This window comes from Salvelinus namaycush, chromosome 1 (genome assembly GCF_016432855.1).
Source record: "Salvelinus namaycush isolate Seneca chromosome 1, SaNama_1.0, whole genome shotgun sequence".
NCBI lineage: Eukaryota > Metazoa > Chordata > Actinopteri > Salmoniformes > Salmonidae > Salvelinus > Salvelinus namaycush.
The window spans coordinates 64,491,873-64,503,890 of NC_052307.1; the positions used below are offsets into that span (position 1 = coordinate 64,491,873).

Sequence of the window (12,018 nt, forward strand, 5' to 3'; positions counted from 1 at the left end):
GAGTGTGTTCTCCCAGTGGGTGCTGGTGGTGGAGGTGGCTGTCTGTCTAATGGCTGGCTGAGTCACTCAGTAACAGACATTAGCATAATGCTTTGCTCTCTGAAGGGTCTCAAACAGAGAGGGCCAACCGCTTCACCTGTCAAACATCGCCGTCTCATTTTGGACTGTATATTGTCTGTCTGTGTGTTAAGAGAGACCGTTTTTGGCACAAAGTCAGTTAGGCTAAACTCTGTGTTGATGGTAGTTATTGGTCTAATCAAGTAGTGTTCTAAGTGCTGGACTGAAAGGAAATGAAAGCAACCTCAGGCTGCTCCATCTGACAGCACTTTATGGACGTACATGTGTTTAACTCTCTTCCCCCATACATTCTGTTGTTATGGTGGTCTCAAGTACCACTATCATAAGGCAGGCTGCATCTTCTTGCAGTAAGGCTGACTCCATTTAGTCGACTTCTCGATTGTTTGATCGATAGGCTGTTGGTCGACCAAGATTTCTTTAGTCCAACAGTTGCAAAAACCTATTTATTTTTTCATGGTGTACAAGACTCCTGTCTGATTTGCACCTGTCTGAGTGGACTAATCCATTGTGGAGGCCGTGGGGATGGAACAGTTCTTCACTCTAAGACGTGCAACTGAAATTGTATATGGTTAAGGACAATGGTGCAATACTAATAAAAATAAGATTATTTTTTAACACATGCGTGTTCTCCCACGTTTGACACCGGTTGCTGACCGCGGTTCTGAAACATCAGTATGCTGTGGAATTGATGCCTTTTCCTAGACCATGTTATGTGCATAATAGCAAAGTTAACCTTATATTGGTGTTGAGAACAATGCGGCGGAGGCAGCAGCGGAGTTAGGAGACGAGAAAACAGCCCTTGATTATCGAAGAAAAGTGAGGAGAGGGGAAACCCCAATTTAATTAGGTCTATAATCAATAGCATAACTGTTATGTGCCTGGCTTTATAAATCATCCATATACACTACCAGTCAAAGGTTTGGACAGACATATATTCATTCAAGGGTTTTTCTTTATTTTTACAATTTTCTACATTGTAGAATAATAGTGACGACATCAAAACGATGAAATGACACATGGAATTATGTAGTAACCAAAAAAGTGTTAAACAAATCTAAATATATTTGAGATTCTTCAAATTAGCCACCCTTTGCCTTGATCACCACTTTGCAGACTCTTGGCATTCTCTCAACCAGCTTCATGAGGTAGTCACCTGGAATGCATTTCAAAAGTTAATTTGTGGAATTTCTTTCCTTCTTAATGCGTTTGAGCCAATCAGTTGTGTTGTGACAAGGTAGGGGTGGTATACAGAGAGCCCTAATTGGTAAAAGACCAAGTCCATAGTAATGCAAGAACAGCTCAAATAAGCCAAGAGAAATGACAGGCCATTATTACTTTAATACGGAAAATGTCAAGAAATTTGAAAGTTTCTTTGTGCAGTCGCAAAAACCATCAAGCGCTATGATGAAACTGGCTCTCATGAAGACCGCCACACGAAAGGAAGACCCAAGTTCATTACAGTTACCAGCCTCAGAAATTGCAGCCCAAATAAATGCTTCAGAGTTCAAGTAACAGACGCATCTCAACACCAACTGTTCAAAGGAGATTGTGTGAATCAGGCCTTCATGGTCAAATTGCTGCAAAGAAACCACTACTAAAGGACACCAATAAGAAGAGGAGACGTGCTTGGGCCAAGAAACACAAGCAATGGCCATTAGACCGGTGGAAATCTGTGCTTTTTGTCTGAGTCAAAATTTGAGATTTTTGGTTCCAACCGCCGGTCTTTTGTGAGACGCAGAGTAGGTGAACGGATGATCTCCACAGGTGTGGTTCCAACCGTGAAGCATGGAGGTGTGGGGGTGCTTTGCTGGTGACACTGTCTGTGATTTATTTAGAGTTTAAGGCACACTTTTAACCAGCATGGCTACCACAGCATTCTGCAGCGATACTCCATCCCATCTGTTTTGCGCTTATTGGGACTATCATTTGTTTTTCAACAGGGAAATGACCCAAGACACCTCCGGGATATGTAAGGGCTATTCGACCAAGAAGGAGAGCGATTGAGTGCTGCTTGAGATGACCTGGCCTCCATAATCACCTGACCTCAATCCAATTGCGATGGTTTGGGAAGAGTTGGACTGCATAGTGAAGGAAAAGCCGCCAACAAGTGCTCAGCATAAGTGGGAACTCCTTCAAGACTGTTGCGAAAGCATTCCAGGTGAAGCTGGTTGAGAGAATGTCAAGAGTGTGCAAAGCGGTCATCCAGGCAAAGGGTGGCTACTTTGAAGAATCTAAAAATGTTTTGGTTACGACAGAATTACATATTTGTTATATAGTTTTGATGTCTTCACTTATTCTACAATATCGAAAATAGCAAAAATAAAGAACCCTTGAATGAGTAGGTGTGTCCAAAATTTCGACTGGTACTGTATATCTACAGAAATATGATAGATCCTGCTTCTATGCCTGTTTGAGTGTTTGTTTTAATAGCCTACTGACATTATTTCGGTTTTTAAAAAATCACAAATTCGACTGTTTTGAAACTTTGCTGTGCTGTAATAAAGGCTTTATACTTTTTTTTCTTGTTAGAACATCCTCTTTTATTACTTATAGTTAATTCAGTGTTAACACTGTTCCAAATAGTCAGAAATTATATTTATAATTAATAACCCTCCTTTTTCTTGATCTCCTCCTTCTTAATTATTATTATTATAATAAGTAATGTCATTATCATTAGTAGGCTTAGTATAGCAGACTTGTATAACCACCATCGAGCTGTAGGCCTAAAAGTGCACCCTTTTTTAATCTTAATACCGCAACTTACTTTGGCCTATATTTCAATACTTTTATATAGGTGACTGTATCAATCATTCATTCATGTCATCACGAGTCATTCATGATTTGAAATACAATCAAGCATTTTCATTTTAAAACAAAGCAAACCTTGAATAATTAGCGTTAACAATAAATAAACCGTTCCATTTCAGCAATTGCATTCTCAAATGCATGCGGCTGTTTTTAGTCTTTGCTGTAATAAAGGCTTTACAAAAAAAATTATAACATTAACGTACTCTCTGGTACGCTTTTTTGTTTAGTGTTTACTTTGTTCCAAATTGTCAGAAAGCTATAGTCATCTAACAGCACCTGTTTGGCACACATGAGCAAGCACTGGGTGCATATTCTTACGTTCTGTTTCTTTATTTCCAGTATTTTCCACAACTAGTCATATTTATTCCACACGTCGGACTTCCCCTCTACCTCTTGAGCAACCAGTAAACGTTCCCCCATTTCAAGTTTGTCACGTCTTCTGCATCCATTTTGCTGTTACATGTGTTCGGAGTATGTTATAACCAATTTATTGATGTGTTTATAACATGCTACAGGTCAGGCCATTTTGGTCATGTGCATGTGATGAATACATGTGTCACGTAAAGAGAGCAAGGGTTGAGGGAATGGGGAATGTTTTTCCTAAACAAATTAGGGATTTCCATAACTTTACAGTCAGAAATGAATGTAATTACGTTGCAGCTTTAGCAGCACGATAAACAATAATGTTCTGTGGTGGTCGCTGCAGCAGCGAGGAGAGAGCGACAACAGGTGCTAAGTCACACAGTCACTTGCTGTAAAAAAATAAAATAATAACACAGCGCAGCAAGTCTGAGCCTGGCACAATCAAATCAATTGCGGTCAGACTCCCTCTATTTGTGTCTTTTTATATTATTTCATCAAACAATGGGCTTAAAGAGCGGGACAAGCTCACTGCATATAGTTGATTTGATTTAAAATACATGGGATGTGTCTATAAATGTAAAAATACACGTTTTAACTTTTGAAAAATTTGGTTGATAACAGACTCTCGGTCGACAAAGATATTTTTTTTTTGTGGTGGGTACAGCCCTACTAAGCAGTAACTAAGACTGTCTTAGGGTGTGGTTTAGGGGAAGTGGTTATGAGTCAAGAGTGTGTTTGAATGACAAAAACAAACATTCCTGAATTTGATTGTTGGCAATATTGTGTGACTCACTAACTGTGAATGTCAACAGATTAGTCTATACATATTCTTTGACAGGCCTAGACAGTAGTCACAAGATATGATATTTCAGTTTTATATATATATATATATATATATATATATATATATATATATGCAATCTTTCTTCCCTTTCACTCCTATTGTTGCCAGCGTTGTGTGTGTGAATCACGTCATCCTCTCCTGACTGGGTTAGTTGTGTAACCAACCATGTGTCTACTAACACCCCATCAGCCCGGAGGGGAGTCTTAATCAGAGAGCTGCTCTGGGCAGGGATGCCCACGTCAATTACAGCTGCCATTTGTTACCCAGTGAGAGGGCCTGGGCCTCCCTCTGTTATCAACAAAGCAAATTAGGAGGGCCGTTGTTGTGAAGTGCTGTAGCTGTGATTAACCTGAGATGGCCAGCTGTTCTTTCTTAGTTCAGGATGTACAGAGGGGAAATGGTCAGTAGTTTTTTATTTGTCTTGTTCTCAGTGTTTACAAATCCAAAGCGAGAAATATGATGAGACATTTTCACTGTCCAATCGTTGCAGTCTCAATGGGTTACTTTTATTCACTAAAGATGCATGTTGTCAAATATGTGAGATTTTCCCCAAATGTTGTTCCCCATGTCATTATTGGGAAATACAATGTGTAACCTTTTTATTTAGCTAGGCAAGTCCGTTAATAACAAATTCTTATTTACAATGATGGCCTACACTGGCCAAACCAGGACGATGCTGGGTCAATTGTGCGCCGCCCTATGGGACTACCAATCACGGCCGGTTGTGATTAGGGTTGCAAAGGGTCGGAAACTTTCCGGTAAATTTCCAGAAATTTTCCATGGGATGTTAAGCCCTGGAATTTTAAGGAATTTTGCTTAAATTCATCAAAAATTATCTTAACAGTGAACCTTTTTTTGTGGAATACACAAGGCAATTCTAGGTCTTGTGGCATATTTTCGTTAAACTATCCCCAATTCAATGGAATTGCAACCCTCTGCCTGCACAGTGCATTCTTCCATCACGTGCAATGCACTCTTCCATCACATGTAGAGCTGATTCTCAAGATCTTGCACACTAATGAGATGCTATTGAGCCCACACTACTACACTGTCTAAGCCAAGGACTACATGCTTTCTGATAAGTTTTGATTACAATACTGGGTGGGGTGAATATATTTTATATGACATACATTTTTTTTGTTAACTAGTAAATAGTAGCCTACAGAAAAGTGTGTTTTTAAATCATTTCTAACTTGTTAACAATTTCTGCTAGTTTTTTGCTACCATGTGGGTTTTAGCTTGCTTGAGCCTGCTAACTGAGGAGTGTTAATTCTCCTGTTTCCATACGTTTCATTTTAAAACATTTATCTTACAAAGGAGTAGTTTAATCTAACTACTTAACTATTTATCTGTACATGGAATTGTATGTGTTTTAATTTTAAATCTTTACAGGAAAATGCTTCGGGCACTATCGACATGTGCAGACATTTCACTGCAGCTAATGTAGAAGGAAAGGCTGAGTACATTTGCAAATACTGTGCCAAATCATATGTGAAGAATGCAACAAAGATGCAGAATCATCTGGCCAAGTGCATAACGTTCCCTCATCGCTCACAACAAGCAACCTCTGACAAAAGTCCCTCTACTTCTATTTGAGGTGAAAATGATGAATCGGACACCTTATCGATAGCAATAGCTCATGGTCCTCCTGGAATCAGAAGTGTTTTTTTTGTTGACTCAATGGAGGAATGGAGTCAGAGAAATGCTGATGAATGTCTTGCTTGAGCTGTGTATGCAGCTGGTTCACCTCTGCTCACAGGCAATGTGTATTGGAAGAGATTTCTGAATGTTCTTCGCCCAGCATACACCCCTCCAACCAGACATGCTTTATCTACTCATTTGCTGGATGCAGAGTTCAACAGAGTTCAAGTGAAGATTAAGCAAATCATAGAAAGCAGACTGTATTGCAAACATCTCTGATGGGTGGTCGAATGTTCGTGGGCAAGGAATAATTAACTACATCTCCACCCCTCAACCAGTATTCTACAAAAGCACAGACACAAGGGACAACAGACACACCGGTCTCTACATTGCAGATGAGCTGAACGCAGTCGTCAATGACCTTGTACCACAGACGGTATTTTCACTGGTGACAGACAATGCTGCGAACATGAAGGCTGCTTGGTCTAAAGTGGAGGCGTCCTACCCTCACATCACACCCATTGGCTGTGCTGTTCATGCATTGAATCTGCTCCTCAAGGACATCACGGTACTGAAAACAATGGATACACTCTACAGGCGAGCCAAGGAAATGGTTAGGTATGTGAAGGGTCATCAAGTTATAGCAGCAACGTGAGAAGAATAAGAGCACCACATTGAAGCTACCCAGCAACACTTGTGGGGTGGTGGTGTCATCATGTTCGACAGTCTCCTGGAGGGGAAGAAGTCTCCAAGAAATGGCCATATCACAGTCTGCCGATATGGACAGCCCAATGAAGAGGATCCTATCCTCCTGGATGTATTTTGGGAGCGCGTGGTAAGCAGACTGAAACTTATAGCACTAGACGTTGCACGGATTGAGAGAGACAATGCATCCTGTCTGCTGTTCAGACTGCTTGCAGATGTGAGAGAAGAAATCCGTACTGCCCTGCCCACTTTACTGTTGCTCCAAGCAGAGGAAACTGCACTTCTGAAATGCATCAAAAAGCGTGTAGACTTCTGCCTGAAGCCCATACACGCCGCAGCATACATTTTGGACCCCAAGTATGCTGGCAAGGGCATCCTGTCTGGTGCAGAGATCAACAAGGCCTATGGCGTCATCACTACCGTGTCTCGCCCCCTTGGCCTGTATGAGGGCAAGGTTCTTGGCAGCCTGGCGAAGTACACTTCCAAGCAAGGGCTTTGGGATGGAGATGCAATATGGCAGTCGTGCCAACATATCTCATCAGCCACCTGGTGGAAGGGACTTTGTGGAGCTGAGGCTCTTTACCCTGTTGCCTCCATCAGCCTCCAAATTCCACCAACATCAGCCGCCTCAGAGCACAACTGGTCCTTGTTTGGGAACACACATACCAAAGCACGCAACAGGCTGAACAATACAAGTGTTGAAAAATTGGTGGCCATCCAGGCAAATTTGAGGTCTTTTTGAGCCTGACGACAAGCTGTCCTCAACAAGGTTGGAAAGTGACAGGGAAGATGAGGCCTCAGTCTGATGTTCAAGAGGTGGACATTGAGGAGGTCCAGGGAGAAGACATGGAAGACAACCAAAGCTTTAGTTTCTAGACTATCATTTTACAGATGTATGTTGAAAACATTTTTGGGAGATGCGATAGATCATTGGGGATTGTTCAATATTCCCTTTATTTTGTTGTTCAGTGAAATCATCCCATGTGAAGAGTCAACTCATTTAATTAAAGTTCAATTCGTAAGTAAATTGTTTCTATTTCTATTGGAAGGATTTAATAATTTGCAATTATGTCAAAGGTTTATGTTTCTGTCTTCATATGGTAAATATATCCACTGCAACAAACATCTACAGTCGTGGCCAAAAGTTTTGAGAATAACACAAATATTAATTTCCACAAAGTTTGCTGCTTCAGTGTCTTTAGATATTTTTGTCAGATGTTACTCTGCAATACTGAAGTATAATTACAAGCATTTCATACGTGTCAAAGGCTTTTCTTGACAATTACATGAAGTTGATGCAGAGAGTCAATATTCGCAGTGTTGACCCTTCTTTTTCAAGACCTCTTCAATCTACCCTGGCATACTGTCAATTAACTTCTGGGCCACATCCTGACTGATGGCAGCCCATTCTTGCATAATCAATGCTTGGAGTTTGTCAGAATTTGTGGGTTTTTGTTTGTCCACCCGCCTCTTGAGGATTGACCACAAGTTCTCAATGGGATTAAGGTATGGGGAGTTTCCTGGCCATGGACCCAAAATATTGGTGTTTTGTTCCCTGAGCCACTTAGTTATCACTTTTGCCTTATGGCAAGGTGCGCCATCATGCTGGAAAAGGCATTGTTCATCACCAAACTGTTTCTGGATGGTTGGGAGAAGTTGCTCTCGGAGGATGTGTTGGTACCATTCTTTATTCATGGGTGTGTTCTTAGGCAAAATTGTGAGTGAGCCCACTCCCTAGGCTGAGAAGCAACCCCACACATGAATGGTCTCAGGATGCTTTGCTGTTGGCATGACACAGGACTGATGTTAGCACTCACCTTGTCTTCTCCGGACAAGTTTTTTTTCCAGATGCCCCAAACAATGGGAAAGGGGATTTATCAGAGAAAATGACTTTACCCCAGTCTTCAGCAGTCCAATCCCTGTTCCTTTTGCAGAATATCAGTTTGTCCCTGATGTTTTTCCTGGAGAGAAGTGGCTTCTTTGCTGCCCTTCTTTACACCAGGCCATCCTCCAAAAGTCTTCGCCTCACTGTGCGTGCAGATGCACTCACACCTGCCTGCTGCCATTCCTGAGCAAGCTCTGTACTGGTGGTGCCCCGATCCCGCAGCTGAATCAAATTTAGGAGACGGTCCTGGCACTTGCTGGACTTTCTTGGGCGCCCTGAAGCCTTCTTCACAACATTTGAACCACTCTCCTTTTAGTTCTTGATGATCCGATAAATGGTTGATTTAGGTGCAATCTTACTGGCAGCAATATCCTTGCCTGTGAAGCCCTCTTTGTGCAAAGCAATGATGACGGCACATGTTTCCTTGCAGGTAACCATGGTTGACAGAGGAAGAACATGATTCCAAGCACCACCCTCCTTTTGAAGCTTCCAGTCTGTTATTCAATCTCAATCAGCATGACAGAGTGATCTCCAGCCTTGTCCTCGTCAACACTCACACCTGTGTTAACGAGAGAATCACTGACATGTCAGCTGGTCCTTTTGTGGCAGGGCTGAAATGCAGTGGAAATGTTTTTGGGGGATTTAGTTCATTTGCATGGCAAAGAGGGATTTTGCAATTAATTGCAATTCATTTGATCCCTCTTCATAACATTCTGGAGTATATGCAAATTGCCATCATACAAACTGAGGCAGCAGACTTTGAAAATAATTAATATTTGTGTCATTCTCAACTTTTGGCCACGACTGTACATTTAAATGGTATTCATATTAATTTGCATATTTCTGTTAATTCCTGTTAATTCCCACGATAAGTTTCCACCTCTGAATATTCCCCAAAATGTGCAACCCTAGTTGCCTGGATTCGAACCAGGGTGTCTGTAGTGACGCCTCTAGCACTGAGATGCAGTGCCTTAGACCGCTGCGACACTGGGGAGCTCAAATACAATCCTGTATGCATTCACTTCATTTGTTGACACAGTCAATAGGCTCATCTTTATGGACTCACACAGATGTAACCTATGAGTCTGTTCCATTTCATATCCTATTCACATGGATTAAGAGCCAGGATATTAATATTATGATTCATGACTCATCCTGAATAATGGTTGTTGAAACAGAGCAATAATGTCTCACATAAGGCCTTCCCACACTCTATGTGCGATGTAAAAAATGTTGAAATCAAACTTGCCAGATTTTATGATTTGCTTCAGTTCTGTCGTCACATTCTGCGATTGGCTTGCGAGGCTGTGTCAGCCTGCAGCTGTATTTTTGATCTGTGCATGTGCCAGCACCAGCAGCACAAGCCTCACTCTGTTTATGCGGGAATGAAGTGAGTTTGGTAAAAATGTAAGTATGCGTCATAGAAATAGTTTTCACATACAAACTTCATATGTCCTAAACTTCCCCAAAATAACGTGGTCGCTGTGAGAGAATGTTTATTTTGATTAGGGATTTTGTTTATTTATCAAAATCCCATCAAGTAGCCTTATATATTTTATTTATTTATTATTATATTATTTTGTTCCTATGTCATGTAATCAAGATATTAGAGAAATTGTTCTTCTTGCAAAGCATGTAAACGTTTAAGTCAAACGTATATTAAACTGACTATTCAAAAGTCATATTATTGTGTGGCTGATTGTAACACCAGTCACACAAAACGATAAAGACTAAATTTCTGCCACTGTGAGAACTTTGTCGGAGCCTACGACCCATACACATGAAAACCAGTAGATAGTGCTGACGTCATCCACATATTCCTATGGAAAACTCCTGATGGCGCATGAAGTGGAAAGTATTTGAAATGCACCATGGGGCTGAATGGCACCAAAACATCGCTAAGGATCATGTTGAAAGTGGCCGTAACTGGCAAAGAATCATGGTCGGTAGTCCATTTTTATCCGGCTCGAGTCAACCTTAATGTCTATGGCATGATGGCGCGAGCCTCCTCGTAGCCTGCCAGCCCGTGATTGGTGACAGCATGGAGTTCTGTGTGACGACAAGTTTTGTCAGAACTTTAAAGTAATTCATATGGGATCGAACATAATCATAATATACACAATTTAATATACACAATTTTGCTATGACCGAACGTAGTGGTACTTAATCGGCAGACCTAGACCCTGTCACACTGAAGGAGCCAAGACGTCCGACAGTCATTTACAACCTAAGAATTTGCCCACGACATGGATATTTTGTCTGGGAAAGCAAAATGGTGGCATAAAACAGCTAAATTCCTATAGTCTGTGCAGGACTTTGGCTACCTTTCTACTCTAATCAAACCCTATGGCTATATCACAACCGGCCGTGATTGGTAGGCCCATAGGGCGGCACACAATTGGCCCAGTGTCATCCGGGTTTGGCCGGTGTAGGCCGTCATTGTAAATAAGAATTTGTTCTTAACTGGCTTGCCTAGTTAAAAAATATTGAGTAATGATTTACTTGACCTGTGTTTTGATAAGAGACTGGTGTGATTCTCTGAAGGTCCCAGCCCAGGCATCTGAGTCATCAGGACTTTATTGGAAATATTCTTCCTGAACAATAGACTTGTGCTGCTGAACTATCTAAAGAATTTGCCCATCCATTTAAGATGTTTCTCAAATAACAACCACTTTCTATTGTCTCCACCGAGAGAAGTTGATGAAGGCCCTATATGTCTATTTATTTAACCTTTATTTTCATTTGCTGTGAGCCTATGTCAAATGAAATGTCTTACAGCCAAGTAGTCTGTCAGTGTTGGGAGACACTGGGTTTGGCGTCGTTACTTGCCCTAATCTTTCTCCTGTCATTCTGGCTGCATAGATCTTTACTGAACCATGAGCAGGAATGTTGGAGGTACTAAACGGGGTGTGCGTAGTGTAGTAATGTATTTTCATGTTCCTCTCTTGCAGGCATTTCAATCTGCGGATGAAGAGGGACACCAGCCTGTTCTCTCCAGACCTCAAGGTAGAGGTATCAGGAGTGGAGGTGCACTACGACCCCTCCCACATTTACACTGGAGAAATCTTTGGTAAGTCCAGCAATTATTTCTGGAACGGCAAAGTCCTTGTGCACACAGACACAATTACGATAGTTACCAGGGAAACGCTTCCCGCATCCAATTTGATTATTTGCTTTTGCGTTGATCTGTGGTGTGTGGGTGTGCGCCAGTGTGTTGTTGTGGGTTTGGTAGCGTTGGCGGGCTGGAGTTGTGCTTTTGAACGTTGTTAATGGATATCATTCTCCACTCTGTCTGTGTGTGCGTATACGTTTGGAGAATGTGTTAGTCACGTTCCAGCCTCACATCCTCAGGATCCTCCCCATGCCCGCAGCAGAGCTCACATGTAACACAAGGGAAAACAAGGCCAAGGTGTGTCTGTCCGGTCATGTGACGTGGTGTGTTTGTGTGAAGCTCTCAGATCCCAGAGGGCTCATCTCCACTCCCACCTCATCATTCTCAGATGCTGTCATCTCTCTTCTCCTCTGCTGAACAGACTGTAATTCAAATCAGACTCCACTGGAGCAGCACTTCTCATCTCTATCAAATGGAAATCTTGAGATCTGTTTCCTTTTAGAGAAGCAGCACTGTGTCGTTCCAAGGACGACGATGTTGTAGCCTATTTCTCAGATGTGATTTGTAATGCAATGGAAAGGT

General features: G+C 41.7%; 1 protein-coding gene across 1 annotated transcript in view; it reads left to right on the top strand.

The window, feature by feature from the left end:
- LOC120047253 (disintegrin and metalloproteinase domain-containing protein 10-like) overlaps window positions 1-12,018 on the top strand; it is a 92,065-nt gene that overhangs the window by 42,546 nt on the left and 37,501 nt on the right. The window contains exon 3 of the mRNA XM_038992785.1: window positions 11,276-11,394. Coding sequence (XP_038848713.1) covers window positions 11,276-11,394 — 119 coding nt within the window. The remainder of the gene's footprint in view (window positions 1-11,275; window positions 11,395-12,018) is intronic.